Below are 27822 nucleotides of genomic sequence, written 5' to 3'. Positions count from 1 at the left end.
TATAGCTGGCATTTATTTGTTTATTAACCGATTGATTCTTTTGATAATATTTCTGAGCGTCAGACATACTGGTGTGCTACAGCATTTGCTGATGGCGCCTATTAAAAATAATTACAGAGGTGCCGAGGACTCTCAGTGAGGCTGACACATGCTTTGCACTTGATGCTCCCTCTGTGATCGTGACAGCTTCACAATAACCCCCTTCAGCACTTTTTTTTTCAGCTCTATTAGCTCCCATTAATCTCACAACATCAGACACATTTAAGCAGGAATGGTCTGAAGACTTTGAAAAATAAAAACAAACCAACTCCAGCAAACATGATTTCCTGTGGAGGAAGAAAAAAAAGGTCTGGCTATGTGAAATATCTCTTGGCAGTGTGACCACTGCTTTCATACCTGCTGTCAGTGGTGTAGTGATAATCTGGAGGATCGAAATAAATCCCAGTGGGCTGGTAACAATTCAGCTTGATTACTGTGGACTAACAAACAATATTGTGCTTTTTTGCAGCTTGAGCGAGTTGTGTGCTCTTTGTCACCACGTATACATAAATTTCACTCTGTTAGTGTGCCAATCAAGTTTGTACTAGAGGAGTGGAAAAAAGAGCAGATCCTCCTGTGGTACCTTGGGTATGTTAGCTGGCCACAGTATCAGTTTAGACAGCATGCTTTAGATGGAGAGCAAAAACAGAAGGAAGAGGATGATGCCAAGAAAATACTGAAGAAAAAAAAACTTGTGCTCTAAAATAATGGATATACATAGAGGTGGGCAGTGCAAGTGTGAAATCCTCGGTGTTAAAGCAGTGTTAAGCTGCCAGAATGCCAACTTAACTGTCATGATTGTGTCACATTTCAAGTAAAGGCTTTCTCCAGTTGTCACATTTATTAGCTATAAACAGGGAAGGGCACTGAAGCGATCCATGTAAACTGATAAAGAACCAGGGTGAGGTGACTTAAGGCAATTATAAGTGTTAAAACGAGGATTTATATATATATATATATATATATATATATATATATATATATATATATATATATATATATATGTGTGTGTGTGTGTGTGTGTGTGTGTGTGTGTGTGTGTGTGTGTGTGTGTATTTCTTGCTTTTCAAGGTGGTCTTCATTTGCACACCATATGAATTCTGAGCTTTTGAATATTCTTCCCACAAACTCGAATATTTTCAGTAATTTTGAGTTGGAGATAATGGCTAATTTCAAGTAGGTTTTTTGTCAAGTTGTGTTTGGCTCAGTTTTTTTTTTTTACTTTTTTCATAGTAGTGAGAATGTAGCTTTGGGGGCCATTTTTAAACTGACCAAAACCATCAATATCAGTGATTTTGGTCAACTTTCATAAAAATAATAATTATGCTTATTTTTGCTCCACAATGTTTGTCTTTGAAGCAAATCAGGGAATTGAAATTCGTGCCCCCAGCCACCTTTAAAAAAAGCAATATTGCTTTTTAATGTATACATTTTTCAGATATCTTGGCAGGTTACCATATCTCACAGTTAAGCAAAGTCTTAAAGGTTGTTGTATGTGTACATTTTTCTGGTTTTTCAGGCTTCTGTATAATAAAGTACTGTAATAACATAACGGTGCATCCACATCCAGTTGGCTTGGATAGTGCATGTATGTACAGCGATTATCTTTTTTTCAGCATCTTGTAGATTGGAATGAGGGAAGCTTGGAGACTTATGAGCAGGATTGTTCTGTCAGATTTATGGATTTCAAGAATCTTTCATGAATCCTTTGGAATTACCAGGATTTCTGAAGTGATTACTCATAATTTTTGGCCATCTTGTACTAAGTCACCAAAAATACAATGAGGTATTTATACTGTAAGGGAAAGGCAGAGGTCCTCTTAGTTTTATATATATATTAGTGCTGTTAGTGTTAATCTCGCTAAAATGACGTTATCGCCATAACTGCATTAACACGGCAAATCTCCATTAGTGAGTTAATGCGGACCGCCCCGTGCGAGGGCCTGCATGGCACTAGCATGTTAAGGAGCTAACTGTGCTAACGCGTTGATGCCGTGCAAACCTTGCACGGTGCCATGCATGTTGATGGAAAATTGCTGCGTTAATGTGGTTATGGCGTTAACGTCATTTTAACAAGATTAACCGACAGCACTAATATATTTATATATACATATATACATTTTTTTAAATTCCCCTCTCGCCCCTCCCGGTAGTCTATCCTTCAAGCTCGGGTCCTCTACCAGAGGCCTGGGAGCTTGAGTATCCTGCACAGTATCTTAGCTGTTCCTAGGACTGCGCTCTTCTGGACACAGATCTTGAATGTTATTCCTGGGATCTGCTGGAGCCACTCGCCTAACTTGGGGATCACTGCACTGAACCCTCCGACTACCACTGGGCCCACTGTTACCCTCCCCATTTTCTTCTTTGAGCTCTTGGTACTTCTGCAGCTTCTCATGTCCTTCTTCCTGATGTTGCTGTCATTCAGTATCGCTACATCTATCACCTGGTGTGATAGACCCCAGCCTCTATGGATCTTGTGCTCAATAATCAGCTGGATAGCGTAGTGGCAAGACTACATGGAACGGGAGTTATGAGTTTGACTCCATACCAGGACTTCTACATCCAGTAAGGGTCCCTAGGCTAGACCCCCCCCCCCCCCCTATGCTAACTAAGCCTCCCTCAAACATGAGCAAGAGACATAAATATGAATACCGGCTCGGACGTCACACCTGGCAAGGTCCACGTCAGGTGTTGAGGAACAATTACACCCTGAGAAGTTGGCTACTGGAACAAGATGGCTTAAGTGAGCACATATTTAAATGAACCGTCTACCAGGCTTTCATGTAGCTTCTTGCAAAGCACAAAGGAATTTTGGACTGCTTGTCATCAGTCCTCTTTAAATACAGCTTCCGACTTAAGATTGGATTAATGAGGGCATTGTTCCTCCAAAGACTGCACTGGATCCGGGACCCAAAGTAGCCCCCAACCATGATGCTCACTCCACCGTGCTTCACAGTTAGAACAAGTTTTTGGGGTACAGTTAATTTCATCCTTATCATAGTGTTGTGGATTTCTGTCCAAAGAACAAAGTGTTCTTTAACACCTACACCTACTTTGAATGTGGTTTGCATGCTATCCATTCCATTACATCTTTTTTACACAGAATTTTCTCATCAATGATACATGAACACAGTTCATGCTGGTGTTTTCTTGTCACCCTTGAGTTCTTTTTCAAATCTTTCAGGATTTCAAAATGTATTCTTGGTGTTAACTTTGCAGGACGCCCACTCCCAGGGAGAATTGCCTCCATTTGCTGACAGCTTGTCTTTGTGAATTGATGACCAGCTAGGTTTTTAAGAATCTTTTGCAGCCTTTCCAGCTTCATATGTCTCTATAAAGATTTTCTAACCCCTTTAAAAGTTGTTGTCATCGAGGAATGCTTCACACAAAGCTATATTTCCTCAGAAAAGCAGACTTTGTCTTTAACCAGATTTTGTCTGCCTTTTTTTGTAGAGCGAGGCACCTTGGCAACCTACGCATCCAATCTCATTTCCTTAATTGTTCGCTTACTTTTTCCACAGTGTGTTCAGTAAAAAACATGAAAGGTATGGCAGTTTGTTTGTTCTCAGTTCAGTAATTTTGTCTTTGTCTATATTTGTGGCTTTGAGAATTTTATTATCTGAAATTCTAATAAGTCCTGGCGGTACACCTTATAAAAGAAGCTTTATACCTCAGGGTTATTCTGCAGTTGCACACTAGTAACAGACTGGCCCTCTAGATAGTAACCTTATCCACCATCACGCTACATTGTTATTGCACAGCAGAATTTTGGCTCCTGAACTGAAATTAAGTGAGTTAAATCAGCCTCTGCCAGCTGCAGACCAAGATGCTTTTTTTCTCCTAATTAAAGACAAACAGCTTAGAGATCTGTCCACTCTTTCCTGCTGTCTTTCTCTCTCTTTTCCAGTCTCTGCCTCCTCCTCATCCCTCATAATGCATGTCAGGGGAGAAACAGTGGGAAGTTTGATGTTGTGCAGTTAGGAGAGAGACATGGTTAGGGAACGTGGAATGGATGTGGACAGAGTGTATGTGTAAGCCCGGGAGAGGAACAGGATTAGTTTGGAATGCTGTGCTTCCATTTCAAAGAAACTGCTTTGGGAAATAAGACATGTTGTTGGCTTTACCTCAGCCTCATATATGCTCGCTTATTCTCTGCCAGCCTTGTTCATCTCGACTTTAAACTTTCTATTTTCACATGTGTGTGTGTGTGTATGTGGAGGGGGGAGCAGAGGGTCACAGTGTGTAAGAACAGGAACATGCTGAAATGGAGGGTTGTGAATTAAACATGCATGTTCTGCTTTGCTCTGCCACTGTGGTCGGATGCTACTCTTAGTGTCTCTGTATCTGCGTGTGCATGTGTGTGTGGGTGTGTGTGTGTCCCAGCCTGGGATGTCCCATATCAGTAGGGGCCATTTGCCCAGGTTCTCTGCTGCGACTCTTTAATATTTAACACCTGCTCCCCTCACCTGCTGTCACTTGCTGAAGACACATTACTGTGTCATTCACTCGCTGAGCTCTTCCATGCTTTCACCTCTAATTCTTTCCCTTTCTCTGCCATTTGTTTCCTTCGTATCTCCCTGTCTCCTCCAGTCCCACGTTTCTTTCTGAGCTTCCTCTGCTTTTTCCTTCTCCCACACATCTCCATTTGTGCTGCCACCTTATCCTTCTCTCTTCTGTTTTTTTCATTTTATCCACTCTTACTTCCGTGGTTGTTATTCTCAGAAGGCTCGGGTTGTGTGAAGAACAGCCAGCCATGTTAGAAGGATTTGGGAAGTCTTGCTGGCCTTGAAGCCTGTGAAGCATGCTTGGATGATGGCTTTGTGGGTCTGTATGTGAGAGAAATAAAGAAAAACCTCAAAAGAGGAGGGAGGGAAAGAGAGAGTAGCTCGGTTAGTATGCTTACAATGGTGACTAAACCAGACGACATCATTTAGTCCTGTTTTCCTGGCTCCTGTGCTTCTCTGGCTCCACAGGGTTTGATGCCTGGTTCCTTGAGCTTGGCTGAGCACCACTTTGACACAACCGACTGGCAGTGTGAACCACATTTGAGGTCTTTTTCTCCAAATATAATGAACCAGTTATGACTAATTAAAAAAATATGAAGTATGTCCACACTAGCAAAGGTCTTTATCCACACTAAAATACCTGAAAAATAGGAAGCCTCTTCTCTGTCTTATTGTTTTGGTCGACAAACACCTAAGCAGCAACATTCACAGCAAGCAGACGCTGTGTATTTCAAATGCAGGTTAAAGAAATTAAAAGAGGTCTTCAGTATTTTCTGGAATAAACACACTGTTAAACATGGCCAGAGTCTGAAATAATGTATTTACATGTAATCACTGTGAACCAAAGGTTCAGGCTTCATACTGCTCGCTCAATCTCTGACAGGATTTTTCATACTCTTGGCTTTTTATGATATCAGAGAGAGTGAGTATCCTTAAGATCCTGCCTGGCTGTTTTCGCAAAAGCCCCACCCACCTCCTATTCAAACCAATCAGAAGACAGTTCTAAAGAATCCATCCATCCAATTTTTTCTGCTAATCCAGTTCAGAGTTGCTAGTCCAGTTATCATAGGACGAGAGGCAGGTTACACCCTGGATAGGTTAGCAGTCTATCACATGACTAATACTGTCTGTCACACATGATTATATTATACATACATTCTATATGTATAATATAAAATATATGTTATAGCACCCGGGGTGTAAATATGCCTGAGTTGAGTGAGTGGTGAGTTGTGCCCATGCCTATTTCACAGTAATGTCTCTCAGTTTTATGTACAAAAAATATAAGAAATTCATTTGTTTTGTTTCCAAAACCTCAGTTTTCCTTTTACACTGAGATGTTTTTAGAGTCATTCACTTTGGAGACTGTTTTTAAAAATGTGTTTAGTGAATGGAAACTCCGGTTTTGTCGACACATAGGGGGAAAAATGTGTTTACAGTTTCTGTTTGGCACTTTCTTATGGTAATGCAGTAGAAAAAAAAACAACTAAACAATACCATAATGTGGGTCATATCACGGTTATCCTGGGAATAGCCCCCATTTTGCTGATATTCTGTTCATCAAGTCTGTGAATGTGACATAGCTGACGAACAGACTTTGACTTATCCTAAGTGCACAGTGAAGTCACCGTTTGCAGCGGAGCCAGACATCTGCCAACTGATGCAGCACATCAAAGACTATCATTGCTTTAATGTTACACACCTACCCTTAAAAGTGGTGATGAAATAATATATGTGGCCACTGCCAGCTCATCACTAGGCAGCATTTTACTGCTTCAAACATCAACATTACTGAGTTCATCTAAGGTCATTTCCTGTTGCAGCATTTGCTGTCATCAGCTGACATGATGTCAAAGCTGTTACCAATAAAAATAATACCTCGTGTGCATTCAGAGGTACCAGTAAGTACTACATGCACTTAATATTTGGTCCTATAGAACTCTTTAATGTCTAACACTGTGTGTGTTTTTCCACCTTTGGCGTGTTCATACTTTATATCCAAGCTGTTTCTCTTTTATAAAAAAACAGGGTCACTTTTACTACGCAGTATAATTAAAGATCCGGTGTGTTTAACTCAAATAGAAACAAAATTTTGAGACTTTTTTTTCCATTGTTGAACATAGAACAGCACAAAATGTGCACTGACACAAATCAGAAAATGGACAACTGAAAATGAAAGAGAAACAAAAAGACCAAAAAAACATCACATTTGTAGCATATTTCATTAAAATTCATCAAAATTGTTTGTGGGTTGAAGAAATATATTTGAAACTTGAACGATTTAAAAAAAGCTGGTCTATGCCCTATTGTGTTAAACAGGATATTGGAACTTGGCTGTCTGGTGGTGAGGTCACCATTTCCAAGAAGAAAAGAGCTGAAGCGCGTCTCCTCGTCATGCTGTTTTCTGTTGATGTTTTTTTCATTAGAGCCTCAAAGTATTACAGCCTGTTTTAATTTGCTGGGTGTCAAATTCTGCCATTTTGTAAAAGCTTCACTGCCATCATACTTGATACGGCAGTTGTGGTCGGTCTCACTCGCAACTTGTCAAATATGAATGCTTGTTAAGGATGTTTTGGCATCTCAGTCATAGTCAATCGTTTGTCAATGTGCAGGATCAATGTTGTGATGGACCATATACCACAATCTTTTAGATGCCACATATCTTTTACCAAATGTAACAAAGTGGATTTGGTGAAAACACAAAGATCCCCCGACTCTTGTGTAACATTAATAGACATCATCATTTTTTTCTTTTTCAGTAAAAAACTGAAAACTTTTTGTGAAGTAAAGTCAAGTTGTTAAGTAACCTTGACATGACCCCACTGCTCTGCAGTCCTAAAGCTTTGAGCTGAGCATTTTTGAGCTGTTCCTACTTTATTGCCTTATTTGTCTACAATAGAGGCAATAACTTACGAATGAACATCATGTATTAAAATGGGTGCCCTGGTGATGAGGTGGTTTCCACTGTTGTGTCCCAGCAAGAGGACCATAGGTTTCTGTGTGGAGTTTGCATGTTCTCTCCAGCTTCCTCCCGCTGTTCAGTGATATGCATGGGGTCAGTCTAAATTGACTGTAGGTGCAAATCTGATGGTTGTACCGTCCCTGAAAGCTGGGATAGGCTCCAGCCTCCATGAAACCCTCAATTAGATAAGTTGAAGAGAATGCATGAAGCCATGGATGGATGGGAATGACCCCCTTCTGCTAACAGAAATAATGCAGGATTAGGTAAATGTTTTATATATAGTCTTTAAAAGTCATACATACAGTATGCTATGTATGACAGTGGTATCTACCTATCTAAAACAATATCAGAATTTTGCCCTCAGTAGCCACATCTTCCCAAGAAATCCTCTATAGATCAGCCTCCAATCTAGTGTCAGCTTTGACACGTCTCCCTTTCATCATCATTACCTTTTAACTTGGAGTGCTTTTTATCTGTGAACAATGATGTTCTCTCTTACTTTTGTTCTTACCTTTTAGTACATGTTCCACTTTCCTTGTCCTTGAATTTTCTGTTTATGAAGTTTGATTTTCTGTAGGTTGTCCTAAAGAAACCTACAACAAACTGACAAGACCTTACAGACTTGTTAAAGATCAATCTGGGAATTCATGCTTTCGCCGTCCATTTCTGTGGAAAGAAGAAAAGAAAAAGAAACCATTGCTATATATTACATATATATTTTACTTGACTGGACCTCCTTTGAGATATTAAATCCAAATTCAAGCAGAACGCAACTGAGGCACAGTAGTAAGGTAACAAAAGCTTGGAGAAAAATAATACTCCTATTCAGTTCTGGTGAACTGTGCTTTACACGCATCTTTTGATTTTCTTTCTTTCTTTTTTTACCACCATCAATGGAATGGATTTTGTTATTATAGTAATATAGTTATTAGTGAAATGTTGATCACAAAAGGAAAAAGATGTTAGAAAAAAAGGGGAAAAGACATATAACAACAGTCCCTGTTTAAAAGTCGACGTTTGTAGATATAAGCACATTAGCAAAAGTTGCTTTTCATTTAATCTGCAAACTGCTGAATGAGTGGATCACTGCCTTGAAGGATGACAGAAGAGCAATCCATTTGTTTCCGTTAAACAAAAGCTCCTCTGATCCGACCTTCTGCTCCCACTCTTCACATGATTGCTTTAAGTGAAATAATTTGCATCCAGTGATGTGGACGACCAGTCTGAAAGGTCAATACCATCCATTAAAGCCATTCTACTTTGGTTCTTTTTACAGTTTATCTATTAAAGGACCATGAATATCAGTGCACAATGTATTCATTACTATAATAGCTATTTATTCAGTGCTATCAATTAGGAGAATGAGTGTATTTACCTGGACGTGACTTTAAACTCTATATTTATACTCAGAAAGGAAGGCAGGCACACACTTTACATCTAAGCTATCGCTGCTATTTTTACTCAAGGAATATGTCAGTTTTGATAACTTACCCACTTTCTATCCAAAATTACAAATACAGTACATAATTACAGTAAGAATACAAACAGTTATGGGTGAGGGGAAAGATACAGTATACTATCACGATAATTTGCATGGTGACATCAATCCAGGGACAATAAATATCAATATTTTATTAAATAAATTAAAATAAAAACTCTGGCAATACTATAAAAACAAGGGCTCATCTGATGTACCACCATCCTGTGAGAACGTCAGCCGAACAAACTACATCCACCACTGGTCGCACTTAGCTTGATAAAGCTAGCTCCTAATTCACAACAAGCTAATGTCTCAGTCACACGAGTAAAGATAGAACAGCAGTCTCCTTCTATCTACAAGAAAATCAGTGGCTGCCTGGTGATTGTGTTGAATTCTTTCACATTCTCCCACTGAATGCAACTTTTGGTGAGTGAGTGATTACCCATAGCTTGAGGGTGTTTCACACTCATAACCACTTTTGTTTACAAAGTGATGGCACAGGTCACCAGATAGGATCCTAAGATAGGTCTTAAGAGCTTGAAAAGAAAATGAGAAGTGAAACATCTTAAAACAACGTGAAGAAGTCCAGTTGACTTATTTTCGAGCTCTTTTGTCTTCATCAATGAGCATAGCTCAAGAAGACTGGACTCGTCTGGCTTTCAGCTGGTTGTATTTTGTTTGGTTGCTGAGTGCAAATGTAATCATTAAATGTTTCTGATCAGTGTTTCTATTTAATGTGAATTTCTTTCATTTAGACAGCGGTAGATATGTCATTTTTGGCTATTTTTCTCAGTTAATTGCTGTATTATCAGAAGCAGATTAAATGTAATTGCTAACTTGACCCCATTCAGTCACAGACTGATAGCAGACTGAATCTGTCTTATGGCAGCATTAATAGCAGGTTGTAGTGTGAGTGTTGATATGCTTAATGTCATTTTGCAGTAAGAAAATAGCTGAAGTATATGTTACTGGAATACTGTTAAAAGCAGTATTGAGAGTTAAGTATTGTGATAATATCATATTGTTGGGTGTCTGGTGATTCTGACCTCTACGGTATGCACAATTGCAGCTTTTGAAATTATACATGTATTGGTTATGATGAAAATGAGTTTAATTTTGCCTCCTTTGTATGATAGTATAAATCGATGTAGACAGCCATTTGTACCAATGACTCCTTTAAACAGAACTACGAATATGTCTTTTGAATAAACCAAGTTAACTTGCTTGTTCAGAAATGTTTTATTCCATTTCAGCGCCTCGTTATTGTATTCAAAATGTTCGAAATGTCAGTAAAATGACTCAGTATGAGGAAAATGGAAAGAATCTCAGCTATTGTGATGCTCAAGCACCGTCATATTCCCATCTCGCTGTGTGTCGAGCTAAGTGCTAAGCACGCAGCAAGATGTTTAGGATCAGGCTCTGCAAGTAATCCCTGCTTTACCAACCCTTTGAAACACTCATTTTAAAGGACGTGCAGATTCACTTTTTATTTACTGTTTTAAGCCAGTGATTGTAGTAACACAGAACCATTCTTTGCGATGATGTTGTGCTAAAAGTCCGTAGATATAAAAAGCCTTTGGTGATCAGTTGGTTTCTGTTGACACCAGGAGCAGAAGTGCTGTCAGTCGCAGCTGATATTTGACAGCATCGTCTTTAAGGTCCTGGCTAGTGGTGTTGCTGCCCAGCCTAAGCCTCTGCTTTTTTCCTACTGTGGTGACTCAGGCTCATACAAGTCAGCTTTGACACTGACAACGCCTGGCGTTCATGGGGGCAGGAATGGTCTGCCCTTTTTCCTCTTGGGTGCAAATTGCCCTTTTCAAGTAGCAATCAAAACTTTTCAGGCCTTGCCCTGGCCCTTTCATAGTTCATGACCTTCTCTGGCTCAGCTGAGTTAGAATTAGAGCCTTTATTTATTTTTTGCCCATGCCCCTGAAAACTGCCTGAGCAAGGCAATGCTGACAACCTATTATCAAATGTGAAATAATCCATAGCGTCATCTGCTTGCTTATAGTGGGAAGTCATTTTGGCTGTCCAAAATGCCGATGTCAACTCGGGTGCCCTTAGCTCATCAGAGCTGAAGGAAAGGGAAAGAAAAAACCTGAATGTTATCTCAGAAAAAAACTCCCTCTGCACTTCTCTCACCATCAGCTGAAGTCAGAACATGTCACCGGATTCAAACTACTCTGCTACATCTGGCCATAGTGATAACAAGTAAAGGATGTGTCGTTCCTTTGGCTTAAAGTTGGAAAAGTTCCTTGCATCGCAACAGCTAAGCAATATGTGTCCACATTAAAATGCTCTATCTCTAAAAGTAGAGAGAGAAAAGGTTAGCGCTAAATGCTGCCATGGACTTCCATCACGCTGACACATGCAGCCAACGCAAACAGGTAGAAGCAACATCGATCTTTATTAGACTTAGCTAAGCAAGAAGTCTCAATAGAGAAAGCATGGAGAAGCAAACCAAAGTGTTGTGCAACAAAGGTAAAAACTAAATGAGACATAAACTAGTGGAACTGACAAAGCCTAGAGATGAGGAACACAGACGTGGAGTGGCACAGCGCACACAGGCAATCTGAAAAAGACTGAGGGGAGTGCAGAGCAAAGTACAGAGGCCTGCGTTAGGATAAGGAGGCAACTTCACTGGCTCACTTCTCTGGGGCAGGTTGTGTTTGTGATAAGAGGCCAGCAGGTAAGAAATCGCAGCCTACTGGGCAATCAGTTCTCTGGAAAATAGTTGGAGTTCCTGAAAGATCCAGTTGGCCTTGGTGCACAGATGGTAAGAGGGTCAGTCGTTATAGGAGACTTTTTAAAGTCTTTGTCTTTCCCTGATGGGATTCAGTAGAAATATATATATTCTCACGAGAAACTGTATTCCTTACATGTTTCCCTGATGGTTACAAACAGTTTTTAAAAACCTGTATTGTTCTATATGCCTTAATGTAGCACCATATGATACTTAAAAGGTTTAAGTCTCTTTGTTCTTTACCTTCTCTCAGGTGTTAGCAGCTAAGGGCTGCTGGAGCTGTAGGAAAAGGCAAAAAGTGTCTTGCACACTGTAGGAAATTCTGTCCGCTTGAATAAATTAATTCAAGCGGGAGAGGCTGCACTCTTGTAATTATACTCAGATCTTGCCTGTGTTTTAATGATGGTGCAGTGATACTAATAATTCTAATACCTGACGTAGTGGGCTTTTTTTCCCAAGCATGTCTTTATTTGCAGTAAATAGAGCTTTTACATTCAAAGGCCTTAAAGCACGCAAATGTTCATGGAGGGCTTTTTAATACTACAGACCTACATGCCATGCACGGTGCTTTTCACATCACCACCACTCACGCAGCGCTACTTTGATTGCAGCAGCTGTGCTCCTTTTAGTCTGCGTTGTATCTTTAACCTCTTTGGATTTTTCTAATATTATAGGTTTCCGTTCTTTTATGTGTGGAAACCCTGGGTTGATTTATCGAGTTGATAGCCACGTCTGTGAAAGCCTGACGCTGCCTGTTGATGTTAGGGTAAGTGAAGCCAGATAAGGATACAGATAGCCTTGTTTTGGTGAACTTCAGGTTAAACCGGGGTTGCTCAGGCAATCAAAAAAGGAAGGACGGAAGAAAAATAACACAAAGACACACAAAGAAATTCACCAGCCACTTTATTAGGTACACCTTCTCACTACTTAGTTGAACCACCTTTTGCTTTCAGAATGAGCTGAATTCTTTGTTCACCAAGGTGTGCTGGAAACATTCTCATAGATGTTGGTCCACATTGACACATTGACACAGTTGCTGCAGATTTGTCAGCTGCAGACCTTTGATGTGCACCTCCGGATCCATCCCATCCCAAAGGTGCTTTTTTTATTGAGCTCTGGTGACTGTGGAAGCCATTTAGGTACAGTGATCTCACTGGCATCCTTACAAAACCAGTTTGAGATGACCAGAATAACTTAATCTGAATAATAATAAGTGAATAACATGAACATGAAGACTCCTAAGTCAAGACAACAGACTCCATGACAAACAGTGAGACATAGTGGGGCACTGGGTTTTATTAGGTACCCTTAATACTCATCCTGACAGAGTCTGTTACTACATAATGTGTCCATCTTCCACATGGAGGAAATAAACAGATTCAAATGATATCTCGCAGAAAGATCCGAGTTGCCTTGATGTATCAAAAAGAAATCAATAAAACTTCACTGAAGTTTAATTTCACACATCCACACATTTCACATCAGTTGAATCCATGTCTAACTTTACGTTTCGTCCAACGATTCATTAATTTTAAGCAACAACAACAAAACCCCTGCAAAATTCTGGCTTTTTTTTCTGTGAAACATTGTTGACAGTGTAACAGCACTTGTGTAATTATGTGTTTGTGTGTGTCTACTCTCTGTTTATCTGTCTGTGTTGGCAGTGAGTCTCAGTTATTGGTGTTTGCTCGCTGGAAGCGGCTGCTGAGGATGTCAGTCTCTCCACAGCAGAGCTGCTGCAGCTGTTTAGCATACACTGTGTTGGTGCGTCCTGATGTCTGTCTGCGCTGTGTGATGGAACAGCAGGATGTCGCTGTCAGCCAACAGGTTCCTGTGTCTCACACGCACTGAGCGAGCTGTGTTAGCCGGACCCGCCGTCCCCCACCTGTGTTTGTGTTTATGAAAAAGAATGTGTGCACGAGTGCTCACGAATCACTCAGATCTGTCAGCAGTCATCTCTGCCTCAAACAGCCCAGCCCAACGCACCCGCTCTGAGTCTATGTTAATATATCTTCATCTTTTTTCCTGCTTACCACTGTCATCTGTCACAGTCCACGCTTTCCATCTTTTGCCCTGTTTCACTCCTCTTATAACCTCTTACTCCCTTTCTTCCCGTCACATCTAGCCACTGCCTTATCTCTTCTCCTTTTTTCTTGTCACCCCCCCCCCCTCCTTTTCCTCTCCTCCTTCTCTCACGCCCCAGTTGGGGAGTACAATGAGATGGCAATGGCAGGGCTGTGTGGTGCGGTGCGGTGTGTTTGTCTGTGTGATGTCACACTACAGCAGCTCCATAGTGGCTCTCTCTTTTTTAATCCCCATGCTCACAGACCACACTGCTATTTTAAGATTCTATAAACCTTTTCAAAGAAGCTTCGATGGGGAAAGCTTGTCCACGTACTGTGCACCAAGTGTGTTTGGCGAGAAAGAGTGAGCGTGTGAGTTTTTAGTTATGGTTGTATGTTTTTCAGTCGTGGCAGCTGAGCGCACGTAGCATTTTTAGGCTTCATGTCAAAATTATGAACTTAAAGCCTTTTTGAACAGCGAGCAAGTGTATACCTGGAAAGCAGCCGTCGCTTCTGAATCTATATGTGCTATGTTAATTTTTTTGCAGAGTCACATTTGTGTTTTTGCTGGGTCATAAAACTGTTAGCGTCTCAGCAAAAAAAAAAGTCAACTTGAATATTTAAAAAGCAAAGCCGGTGTTTTAATAAAACAGGCGAGATCTCCAGACAATAAACCTGGCAGTAAAACTTGACTCAAAGAATATTGCCTGCTCATTTTTGCCACAGCAGTGTAATATCTCCAGTTGTGAACTGTTTGATCCCTCGGCCTTCGTCATATGTCCGTTATTAGCACAGAGTAGCAGTTCTCTCTTTTCCGTAGCGCCTGGTCTGCCATTTCTGAGTCATTGCCCCTTTTAAACTTATAAAAAAATAAAGAGTGGCACAGCCGTGGCTCTGAGCCAGCGCTGCACCTGTGCTCCTTGGAGGGAAAGGTGAGAAAGAGGAGGGATTTTCACTTATTTGATAGACTGCTTAAAACATCACGAGACATTCAAGGTCATGAGAGAAATATACTTCTCTGCCCTCACAGTAAAAACTCACCATGCTAATTACTCCAACAGGGTAAAAGCCCAGCAATAAAGTGTCACTTAAGGAGAACAAAATGCATTTTAGCAGCTAAAAGTCATATATCCTGTATATATTATCCCGTGTTATGACTGATTCATTAAAATAAAGTACACTCTGGTATTGTTTCGAGACGGAGCGCTTCCTGAATTCAGCCCGCTTCTATTTGAGGTGCTCTTTGGAAGGGATACATATAGGCTTTGTGTGTAAAACATGGTGGAGTTTTTACATAACCTCACCGTAAAAAAAAGGCATGTTCGTTTTATTTTAGAAAGGGAGTGCCTTGCAGTTTGTTAACATTTAAGCCTAAAGTATACACTAGATTTAAACTTTATAGCTAATTTAGACTTATACTGCTGTACACAGCTGTTACATACTTTATACTAAAATAATTTTGTACTAAATTGTTATATTTACAAGGTCACCGTGTGTATATATTATCTTACAATCATGAGCCCTGTGACAGGCGGTCTGTCCAGAGTGCAACAGAAACTTGCCCAATCCCAGCTGGGATCGCTTCCAGTCGTCCTGCAGCCCTGAATAGGATAGGTGGGAGAGAATGGATTCATGGATGGATAGAAGTACTACAGTCATATAGCAGATACAACAATGTAAAAGTACCTTTGTATCACCCACAAGAGTTTTGTGGCTTTAGTATGAAAAAGGAGCACAGCATAAAACTAACAGGTCGTAAATTTGATCATAAATCTCTTGGTTCAGTATAACTGAAATGATAACAGAAAATAGACCAAGTTAAGTGAATACTTCCAGCACGCGACTAAATGCGGTTGTATGTGTGTTCCACCATCGCCGCTCTGAACATTAACATCTGCTGTTACAAATTCAAACAAATGACCAGCGCTGTTGTTTTCTGGAGTGGACAGTCTCATGGGCCCTGTTCCACACTAATAAATGTGTTGCTCTGGTGGTGTCCTACAAATGTCCCCCAACATTTCTATTTCACTGGGAAATTCTGCTGTGCTGAACTGCTGTGAGCTTTCTTTCTTAATAGAGACTGTTTCCTACATGAAATCTACAACCTGCCTCTTGACATTATCCCCACAAGCCCCCTTAAGGGCTTTCTGATATTGTCGGTCCAAGTGTCATCTCCACTGTAAATAGCTCTTTGGCCACTGGGGCTTTTCCGTCCTGTTTTATACATGCAATGGGCTGGACTCTTGTTAAAATTACACAGTCTTTTGAACCATTTACATATTGGTGACTGTGTGCTGCTTTTGAATAGTAAGCACACTTGCCTGACTGCTGGTTCTGTTTGTGCTTTCCTCATACACTACTGCAGTGCCTTTGATAAAGTAAATCATACAACTAAAACTGATTGTTCTGAGAAGGGCTAGTGCAGACAGCTCTGTCCTGGCTGTGCTTACATCATAAGCAGGCACCAGAATCATTCGGACAGTTTTTCATTTACTTCGACTTAGATCTTTCACGGGGTCCCACAGGGTTCGATTCAAAAGACATTTGTCTTCTACATTAGTTTGCTACTTTACTAAGTCATAAACTCAAGATTTACATTTCCTTTCACTGCTATGTTGAGAACACCCAGTGATATGTCCTGCTAAAACCTATTGATTTGTACAATTTAGAAATGGAGTATTCACACTGTTATCTAATATGTACTGATATGAAAAACTTTTTGTCTTGTCTTGTTTTTACCTAGTGTATTGCTGCAAAGATATAAATAATGACCACATTATTTTATCTTTTTAATACATTACTGTACAAAAGTTTCGAGTCACCCGCTTCTTTTCTTATATTTTGCTAAAAAAATAGAAAAAAGGTGCAACAGTTTATCAAAATGTGCAAGCATACATGGAAATACAGAATAGAAGGCAAAAACTGAGATTGTACAAATTATTACTGTCTCGAAAGGCTGTGCTGAAGAATATGACCACCATTATTCTTCAGCACAGCCTGAACTCTTTTAGTCAGTAGGCTTCAAGAATGCTTCTCCAGGCTTCTTGAACGACACTCAAAGCTCTTCTTTGGATCTTGGCTGCCTTTTATTTTATTCTCTGTCAAGATGATCCCACACTGCTTCAATAATGTTGAATTCTGGGGAGGCCAATCTACGACCGATAGCGTTCCACTGTGTGCTTTTCTGTCCAGCTATGTTTTTACCGCATTGGCAAAAAAAATGAAGCCACTGCCGACTCTGCACTCATAGTTTAATCATTTTTGACAGCAAAAATGTCAAAAATTATATTTTGTTCCTTAGAAGCAAAATATAAGAAATCATGGGTGGCTCAACACCATTGCACATTATTGTATAACTATAATTCCTTTTCATTTACTGAAAAAACTGTATTAACATAGGCCGATAGGATACCACATAGCATCTATAGACTGTCTCTAATTCTGAGACCACTGCCTTTTATCCTTTTTCTGCTGGATTACTTAAATCCTCGCACATATGGACTGGTCTGTCTTTCAAGTCCTGCCTGACGAATAGTACATTGCTGCCAGTCTTATAAGAGAAAGGTAAACCAGATTTCCCCGTCGGCTTGTCTTAATCTCACACTTGCGCTTTCATAGCACAGATGTGTTGCGTATGGTCTGGCATTGTAAGCCTAACTGTGGTTGTTCTTTAAAGACCCTTGAAATGGCTCAAACATCAGTTCCTCTTTATCAACAGTTTGTTTATGTCACGGGGGATTCTTTATTGATCCATATTCAGAGGAGTCACCATTGCCTTTTCTTAGACTATTGACATATTCTGGCATAGAGTATTTAAATCAACTCTTTTCTATGTTGCTCACAGCAAAATGGATTTTATAACCTTTTTTTTTTGCACTTTATGAGGACACAGTGTTTTCTGTGCATGAGTGAATTTATGGGATTGAAAATTAAGTACCTCTTCGTAGCACCAGGAGAAGATCAGCATTGACGAGATTACATACCACTGTCACTGTCTATCAGGACAAAGAACTTAATAGCCTTTTATATCAGAATAGTCCAAGTCTTTGACATATGGACTTCTAAGCTCCAGTTGTCGATGATAATGACAGTGATGTCAGAGATGATAACGACTATGATGACAGCGATGAAGATAACAATGACAAGGATTTAGATGGTGATGAGTGGTGAAGATACTGTGAAGACTAGAGAGCTCTTTTTATCTCTGATGTCAGGAAATAGGAAATAATAGTCATCACAGCAGCACTGAGGTCATTCTCTGTAATTAGATTTTTATGTATTTTTTTATTTTTATTAAAAAGGATTTCACATGTCTCTGCGCAATATTCAGATTATATGGAAACAGTGTTCATATTATATGCTAATGAACGGTAAAATAACATCTACATTAATAATGTAAACATCTGCTGTGTAATTAAAGTGGTCCGTCCCCTGAAAAACAAAGCTGTTCACTGCAGTGTTTGCCTTCAAAATCCCACTAATCATGTAGAATTTCATTTCAAAGTTATTGTTTGAATATATTATCAGCGATTCGGCTCAGTGAAGAGCTGTTGTTGCGAAAACATGTGCTTAGCACCACAGATTAAGAACAGCATCATCCAAATCATCAGCGTTAGGAAAGTACATTTCCTAATTAAGTTGTTAGACAGGGGGACAGGGGGAATGGGAATTCAAATCAAGACAAATCAGCGCAATTAAACACTGACTAAACCAGAAGCCATGGTGACTCTTTATTTATGGTATCTTTTTGACATTTGTTATTATTCCAATAACTTAATTAATGATGCAGACACACACATGCTCATACTTTTGGTGGTAAACTGGGGCAAATTAAACAACACGGTGAAAATAGGTGCACGACACAGCCTGACTGGGTCTGACCTGATATGAACTGAAGCAGTGTTTTATGCACGTGTCGATTGAACAAACTTGTCCATTAAGCCGCTCGGCAGACGGCAGTGATGCTTCTCTTGGGAGGAGAGTTAACGATTTCGCCTGGATTAGATGGATGGCTGATGATTTGCGGAAGACTGGTGACAAGAACACTGCGTTAACCACTAGTTAGCTGATGCATCGTGAGCGTTTTTAAAGGTGTTTTCACCGCATTGTTTTGCCTTCATTAGACAGATGGCAGAAGAGGAGTAGCTGCGAGAAAAAAACGAGGAGAAGAGATGAGAAATGACACGCAACAAAGGTCAGCAGTGGATGCAAAGCAGGGACATTGCAGTTCATTGGCCATGCCTTCACCCCCAAGCCAAAATAGCGGCCCAACGTTCAGAGCATATTTTAATTAGGAGGTAATAAAACTATTATGAGATTATAGTTTTAAAGTTCAAGGCAAATGCATACTCAAACATTGTTTTGGATTGTTTATCTGGACCCGAGCTCAGGCCTGAATAAATAGGACCTGTTTGCGTTACGGGCTCAGGCTCATACTGCATTCATTAAACTTTGCAAACAGGCATCTTATTCTTATTTCTGCTGCAGGAAAGCATGACAGGCAGAGGCAGCTAATCAAGCAGTCACACTCTTACTGTATGCAAAGACTCAGTGGTGGTAAAAAATAACATTAAAATGCTGCCATATTTTTCAGTTCTCAAGCCAATGAGTGCTTCCCTCCTAGTTAACCCCCAGTAGTTAAGATTAATTTTATAATCCCCCAAAAACGTTTATAAAATCTGGGTGCGATCACAGTCTGTAATAATCCTTGCCTATTCCAGCCCGGCCAGAAGAAACATCTATTGACTAGCAGAGTGTTGTGTAATTATCTGAAACAAAGATAGGTGGCAGGCTAAAAGTTCTGTATTTATTGATACTTCTACTGTAGAGTTACTGCTGCAATTCTCACTCACGGTAATTGGTTTGGTGAACAAAGGGCTGAATTCTCCAGAGCAGATATTCTCCATAGGTGGAATACCACCTCCTAACTTTTCGATTGTTTTGATATGCCAATTACTGCAGCTGCCATGTAACCCAATCAATCACAGTTAGGACGGTGCTTGACAAAGTCACAAGACATGAGGGACCAGTAGCTTCTGTTTCACATCACTTATCTCGCAACTGAAAGCAACTGCAAAATACTGAAAGTAGGAGATTTTTAGATCCATTTTATTAAATTGTAGTTAAACACCGGAGCAGCAGGTTGAATAGAATATACAAGGTATATGAGATAATTATTCATGAAAAAAAGTCCTGTCGCTGTTTTAATTTAATTTAGTTCAGGAACAATTAGTTGTTGCGCAACTTATATAACATATGTCATTGGTCTGACATACTAGTGATAATAATAATGTATACTTTATTGATCCCGTGGGGAAATTCCTCTCTGCATTTAATCCATTCACTCAGTGAAGCAGTGGGCAGCCAATGGCCATATTGCTGTCAGCAGAAAGCTCTTTGTGATTGCTTTAGTTGCTATAGATTGTTTGCAAACACGTGCCCTTTGAACCACGTTGGCTGAAGGCACTTTTTTTTCCTTTGAAGGCAAACTGTTTCTACTTTCAAACATACCTTTTTACAGGTTTGCTACTGCTTAGTGAGTAGTTGGGGAATAGTTGCAGACAAGTTGGTGTCTTCCACACAAACTACAGGTGGCCATGCCAACCACAGCACCGTCTACCTCTTTGACACCTCCAGCAACAAATCAAGGCAAATCAAGACTGGCCTGGATGTTGCGAGGGGGTCACTGAACAGCCTCCAGGGGCTTGTGATGGACATCCTAAACTATGAATGCTGAGCTAATGTATCCTGTATAAGTTAGCTATGTTGGTGTACATGAAAGATAAATTAAAAAAAAAAAAACGCTTTGTACTTAAAGAGTCTTACTTTTACATGCTAATGGGTTCATGAATATGTGGTACTATATTTACAATCCCTGATTATCATTACCACAGCAGCCCAGCGGTATTCGTTACGTAATTTGCCCAATCATATGTAACACTGACATAACTACTGACATGTAACAGCTACAAATGAGCTGTTGCTCTACATAATAGACAGCTACAATGAATGATTAAACCTGCATATGTGCAACATAGTGTTTCTCACCACTATCTACTGTACAGGCGGGCAACCATTTGTGCTAAGACTGTGAGCACATACCTCGAGGCATCCACCCTCAACGTGCTTTATGTGATCTATTGGGAGAGAGGAAGAAGGTGGTAGAGGGGGAAACAGACAAAGAAAAGGTAGAGAAAAAGTAGATTTGAGTGAAGCCTGTGTCAGAGGCATACCATGTTGGTGTCAGTTCCACTCCTCTTCCTCCATGTTAAGAAGTTTCTCTCTCCCTCAGAGGGAAAACACACCAACTGGCCCTGAGACACAGAAACGAAGAAGAGACACGGACACTGGAAACAATAGCAAGGACATGAGGAGATAGCAAAACAAAAGCAGAGTGATAGTTTTGGTAACAAAACACTACATGCAGCTGTGCTGTTCAATTATATGCCTTGGAGAGCTGACTTCACTGTGTGTGCTGCATCTCCATTCAAACAAACAACTCAGCTTTTTTTCTTTCTTTTTTTTTATATTTGCTCATGTTTCTCTCATGACATTTCATTTAGTCTGTAGCTTATTGTGCACAGAGAGTGGAAATGCCAAGCCATTGATCTTGTGTAATATCAGGCTTTCAGCCCATCTCTAAATGCAGGGAAGTATCCATGTATTTGTTCAGGAGTACACAGTCTCTCCAGGTGCTTTTACATGATTATCTCTTTACTACACTGGCTGTAGCCGAGTGTTCTGCATTTAGAAAATAAGGTATAAAGCACATTACTGTAGAAGGTGACATAGGGGGGGTGTCGTGTGAGCTATTCAGTCACATCAACTTGAAGACAGTTTAGGGTTAATGAAAAAAATGAAAAAACTGTTGCCGTCACGAGCAAGGAAAGCCTCCAAACTCCCTCCAGGTTATGTCTCCGGATGCTTGTTTTGCAAAATAAATGGATCGTTTTTTGGCCCTAGCTTTCTGTGTCATGATAAAACTGACATCCAACCCCTGGTGGAAGTGCTGCACTGTTATGTAACGACAGGAAAAAAGCTAATCTTTTAAATAAGGGTACAAAAATGCGTACAGAGGTACCCATTAATCTTTCCATCCATCCATTTTTTTTTCAGCTGTCATAGGACAAGAAGCTGGGTACACCCTGGATAGGCAGTGAGCCTACTGCTGGGCTAATACAAAGAGACAGACAACTATTTGTGCTCACATTCACACCTGCGGCCAATTTAGAATCACCAATTAACCTAACAAGCATGTCTTTGGACTGTGGGAGGAAGCCGAGTACCCATCCACGCAGTTTCTTCAGCTTATCCAATTCGAGGTTGCAGGTGGGAGTTGGAGCCTATCCCAGCTGCCATCAAGGGGGAAAGGTGGAGTAGACTGTTGAAATGTTGACAGGTTGCCAGTCTCTCACAGGACTGACATAAACAAATAATAAGCAAATAAACAGCGCCATAAAAAAAAACATCAAACATGGTGCAAATATGTGTTAACTGCTGAAGAATATATGTGTATGTATTTTTTTTAATCCTTTGAAAATGTGCACATGGTTACTTTAAGGTGCACTAATTGGCCCTGTGCATTTTGCATGTGTAGAGACATAGACTTTTACTTTACCTGTATTTCTGAGATTGTGTGACTTTATAGTCACCATATGGCAGCTGATGTCACTGATTAGCTATACCTTAAAGCTGAGAGGATGCAATTAGTGAAGTCAACTGAAGTATTAATTAGATGGTAGGAGAGCCTTTATCTTTTTGTCGTTTTGGTTTGTTTTCTCATTTTTCTCCTTTCTATAGCAATGGAGCACTAAATGTTATTTTCAATCACCAATAATTATGTGAGACATGCATGCAGATGTGTCTGTGCTGCAGAGAAACTGTCTCTTGAGTTATATCTGTTAAGTCAGAATATCTCATATTTTATTGTTAGACTTTTATCTTCAGTACTTGGCAGTGAGTTTGCTTTTAGTGGCTCCTTTTCGTTAAGCTGGGCTGGGGACTTGAGCTTGCAGCCAAGCTGTACACTTAGTGCCTGTGTTTTGACTAAAAGCAACAGGAAGCTGCCGTGTTGTGACCCCACCACCTGTGATATTGATTTAAGGCTTATTTGGTACGGGCAAACTGGACAATTTTGTGCACCGAACTCCTAATATGACACGTTTAGTTCTTGTATACCAAAGTGAATGCTGTTTTGTTATACCTGCCATTATATTTAATATGTTCAAGACAGATCAAGAATACAAGGATCTTGCATTTTTACCTGGTTTCCTGTCATATGTGAGAGAGGCAGGGAGCTGCAGCTGTGGTGCGGTGTGCTGAGAAGAAAGAAAAAAAACTCCACTTATGTCGCTTTCTTTAAATCACAGATGGTGCTGTCCTTCTGGTTTCATCAGTCTGCGACCTCCAGTGTGCAGTTTGAGCTTTTTACTTCTGACTGGTGAGAAAAGGGTTAGCACCTCCAAATCGGAGGTTGTGGCTGGCTGTGTTCAGACAGAGGGGAGCGTCTGCATCAGGTGTAGGAGTTAGAATACCTTTGGGTCGTTGTCACTTATGAGTGTAAAAGAGGGGCCAGGAAGTTGACAAGTGCTGTTGCTACGTGGGTGCTGCACCAGAATGCGGTGGCAGAGGCAGAGCCAATTTAGAAGAGACAGTTTGCTGGTTAAGATAAACCACAGTCCTCATCTATTGTTTTTTCAGGAGCCTGAGCTTGTTTCTGAGAAATGAAATTGGGGATATGGATACTGTGGTTATCCACAGGTTTGCTGGCCTTAAAATTTCCAAGAACGGTCAGCGTGTCCAGGCAGAAACTGTCCTTGGTGCTTCCTACTGGAAGTGTCACCTTGGAAAGGAAGTGCCAATGCCACTGGATCCTTTAAGTGTGGCTGAAGGATGTTACCTGGGAAATTGTGTCTTGTCCATTATATTTCCTCACATTCAGTTATAGTCCTGTAAAAAAACTGGCAGCTTCAGAAAATTGATATTTATGCACTGACAGTACCGTACCCTGTAGTAGCTTCACTAGCTGAGCTACCTAAACTAGAGCTGAAACGGTTAAGGAGTTAAAAGTTAACTTAATTAAAAAAATATCCATGAGGAATATGTTAATTAAGCCACAATGAAGTCTGCTATGAAAAAATGAAAGATAATTAAAAATTTCTGCTCATTGGAAGTTGACGATATAGCTTAAAAATGATATCACAACATTTCAGGGAAATCTGAGATGATGATATTTCTGATGATACAGAAAACAAACATACTAAGATTGCAGCTCGCTGGCAGCAGCATTTGTTAGTGCAAACAACATGAAGAGCATTTTTCCATCCTTTGTTTCCAACGAGCTGCTGTCGTAGATGACAGACTGCCTAATTCAAAGTGTGAATCTACTAAAACAAGGTGCCAGCAGCAGCAGCGTTATAGTGTAACGGTAGTGACACAGCATTATATCCACTGATACAACCCAAGTCAAACACAAGCTTAAAAGTGGCGTCGTTAGCGTTTTTCCCATTAAAAACAATTATGTAAAATTGTGACATAACTGCACATAAGACTAGTGTAGAGATAACTAAAATAACCTTCTCCTCATCAGGAGCTTATTTTCTACCTGTGCTGTTGTATGTTGAGTTGAGCATTTTAGCCAGCTGCTTAAAGCCGTCCCACATCTCCATTAAGCCGCATCAGTACTTTCTATCCATCGTTTCCTTTTCCTGTCATAAGGAGTCCAGTGCTTCAGCGATGCTCAGTGAAGTCATTTGTTTAGTTTTGGGCTGCACATCAACAGCTGCTATAATCTCCTCATGTGCCTTCATAGCCTTGTTTGTACTTGTCGGTGTGTTTGTTGCCTAAAGTGATTAAAATCTAAGGGTCATTGGAGGGTGACACAAAGATTTCATTTTCAGACATAACTGACATATACATATATGTATGTATGTTGTTGTTTTCACACTTGACTGAAGCTGATTTCTGGGCTAATTTAACCAACTGTCAGTGCGCCTCAGGGTGGCTGTGGCTACAATGTAGCTTGCCATCACCAGTGTGTGAATGTGTGCATGAATGGGTGGATGACTGGATGTGTAAAGCGCTTTGGGGTCCTTAGGGACTAGTAAAGCGCTATACAAATACAGGCCATTTACAGGCCATTTACATTATCACCGTGCTCTGTGAGGGTAAGTCTAGCAAATGGTTTCCTGCTGAATTTTCTTAAAATGACCCGTTATCCCTGTCAGGGCCAATCATAGTAGCTGCAGCCCACACTAAAAGTGTTGTTCTAAAATATGAAAAAGAAAAAGGACAATATGTGTGAGTTCAAAAAGAGTACAGATAAGCGAGGAAGTCATGTTAGTCAGGGTAGGCAGTGGGATTTATTTTTCTATTTTTATCCAACTAAACTTGAGTGAGTATCCATGTTGTTTTTTATTAGATGTTCCCAGCCAGTCAATAATTCACACTAGCAACCTTTGAGTCATAGTCCCACTTCTCTGACCTCCATACAGAGCTCTGACTCACTTCACATAATATGATGTTTCAGTATCCAAATCAGGAAAATGTGCTGCAGGAGAAAAAAAAAAGAGCCTTCAAACGCTTTTTAGACAGCTTTCAACAACCTCGCTATTAATCCGTTATGATAATTATACTTGAATATATTTTGCAATACTTCAAACAGTTTCTGCCATATTACACTGGAAGGAGAGCTTGCGTGTTTTACGTAGTCATTTCTTATCCTGTTTACTGTCATTTTTTTTAAGCTGCTGCCCTTGAACTATTAAGAATACGTCGCTTTAAGAGTGTGAACTGCAAGCATTTGATGAGGCAAAGATAAAGAAGCGCAGCGACGTGGCCATAGATGGATTAAAAGAAAGAAGAGTTTTGTTTGTGTTTCTGAGGTGATGCCCACTTTGGCAAGTCAAACTCCCTTCACTGCTCTGTTCTGCTCTGCTCTGCTCTGCTCTACTCTGCGTGGGTTGTTGCTGTATAAATAACACTCTCAGAGCAGATCAGAGAGAGAGAAAGAGAAAGAGAGAGGATGAGGGAGGCTGTAACAGCAGAGAAAGAGATGGTGAGGGAGATTTGGGCGGGGGGGGGGGCTTGAATGTTGGAGGGGCTACAGCAAGCGAGATGGTGAGAGAAAGAGAAAGACAGAGAAACAGTTGATCAGAGTGATTTTAGCGTTCAAGAGGAAAAGAGAGCAAAGAGAAAAGTACTGCAGAGAGAGAGGGAGAGATGGAGGAGATTGAGAGCGCTTGTAGAATAATTGAACCATATATGGTAACAGTTAAGTATGAGGCGATCTGAAAAGATGAGAGAGAGAGAAAGAACAAGTGTGAGAGAGAAATGGATGTGAAGATGTACAGTACAAACCCTTCAGAGAGAAAGAGAGGGAGAGTTTTGTGTGTGTTTGTGTGTTTGTGATCTCATGAGATGGACTGTCTTAGGCGGTGCTTGTGTGACACCATCAGCGTTAGTCATGGTGAAGATGATTAATAGTGTAAAGATACTGCAGCAGCTCATCACTGCCAAACAGCAGATCTTTAATGATTTTGCTTACATACACAACAGCTAATTCTGCCATTTTTTTCCCCATGTTCGAGTCACACGCACAACACGATGAACAGATACCGCACGTTTACAGTGAGACACACGTCACAGTAGTTTTTGCAGATTCGTTCCTAAAGATGAAATAAATGACAGTTATACAATTTGTGTAGGCGTTTTATAGCAATAACACCTTCCTAAATCTTTGGGGATTTTTAAAATAAAAAGAAACGTTAATTAATGGACTAACTTGTGAAGTTAAATCAATGTTTTTTTCCACAGTAAGCCGTTAAAAACCATCCTCACGTCACCCTATGGATGACAAAACCTCTCCCTCTACCCTTCACATGATCCCTAAATAATTAAGTGGCCATTGTCACAGTGACAGTAATTAAATTCAGTCGGGTCACATAGCTTTTCTCTCACAAAATGTTAAATATGTTCTCGGGGTGTGTGTGTCCATCAAAGTGGTTTTTACCCGAGGCAGGTGGCCTTTTTTTCACATCTTTGCAATCCGAGTGTTGTTGTTTAGTTTTTTTCACATTGCGCTGAAAAAGCAAGAAATGAAAAACGTTCGACTTCAGGTACGTGTGCTCGTCACTGTCAATTAACCAGCTGTCCAGTCCTAGTGGATGAGGAAGGAGGCAAATATGACACAGATCAATGGTCACATCCTGCAAGTACAAGTGCCAAACAAGTGTGAAGGAGAAATTAACACTGCTGCTCTATAAGTGTCCGTATCTGTAGCAAATGGCACCACCGCACGGCCACAATATTCACACGGAGGAACATTTTGTTAGCTGTGGATGTACCTGTACAAATACCTTTGTGGATATTCTGTATCATAGCAAAGAAAGCTGCTCCGCTACACCTCCAAAGTGCTGTCAAGTGCTCCCAGCTGGTCAAACGGTTTGTCTCCAGTTGCTTTGGTCGACACTGCCTGTTAAACTGAATAGCCCAGGGACCAGATACAAACTTTTTATATTCAAATCTATCCATTCTCTTAAGTGCATATCCAATTTAGGGTCGCAGGGGGGTATCCCAGCCAAAACAGAGTGTAACTTTGACAGGTCTCCAGTCTATCAAAGGGGTCACATTTGCACCTACAGCCGATTTACAATCACCATTGACCTGACATACATGTATGTGGGAGCAAGCTTGAAATTCTGCCATGCAGGCTCAGGAAGAACATGCAAACTAAACACAGAAGGGATTCTAACCCAGGACTTTGTTGCTGTGCACCCCTAATATTCTCATAAACTGAAATACAACAAACTGGAAGTGAAGCAGAAAATCCAGTTCATCATAATGTCATTAATTCTCTGTCAGGTTTCTTTTCAAACTCATGCATATGGATGCTTGTAAAGGAAAAAAATTGAACACTAGGTAAGCATCACAAACATTCAGGGTACAAGTAGGTTTGTTTTTTGTTTTGTTTTTGTTTTTTGCTTCTTTTTTTTTTGTTGGGGGTTGGGGCTTAAATGTAGTGAATGGATGAT

At 40.3% G+C, this 27822-nt stretch overlaps 1 protein-coding gene across 3 annotated transcripts in view; it reads left to right on the top strand.

Annotated features, from left to right (window-relative positions):
• Window positions 1-27822, top strand: part of grin2ab (glutamate receptor, ionotropic, N-methyl D-aspartate 2A, b) — a 114379-nt gene that overhangs the window by 33577 nt on the left and 52980 nt on the right. The window contains exon 1 of one of the 3 annotated variants that reach the window (XM_085163593.1): window positions 1037-22162. The exons of the other annotated variants lie outside the window; for them this stretch is intronic. Within the exon in view, the coding sequence (XP_085019719.1) occupies window positions 22046-22162 (117 nt within the window). The 5' untranslated portion in view covers window positions 1037-22045. Of the gene's footprint in view, window positions 1-1036; window positions 22163-27822 lie in introns of those variants that run through there. 3 annotated transcript variants of the gene reach the window in all.

This window comes from Neolamprologus multifasciatus, chromosome 6 (assembly GCF_963576455.1).
Source record: "Neolamprologus multifasciatus chromosome 6, fNeoMul1.2, whole genome shotgun sequence".
Taxonomy (NCBI): Eukaryota; Metazoa; Chordata; class Actinopteri; order Cichliformes; family Cichlidae; genus Neolamprologus; species Neolamprologus multifasciatus.
The sequence above is the reverse complement of the archived record's forward strand: the minus strand, read 5'-3'. Positions and strand labels throughout refer to the sequence as shown.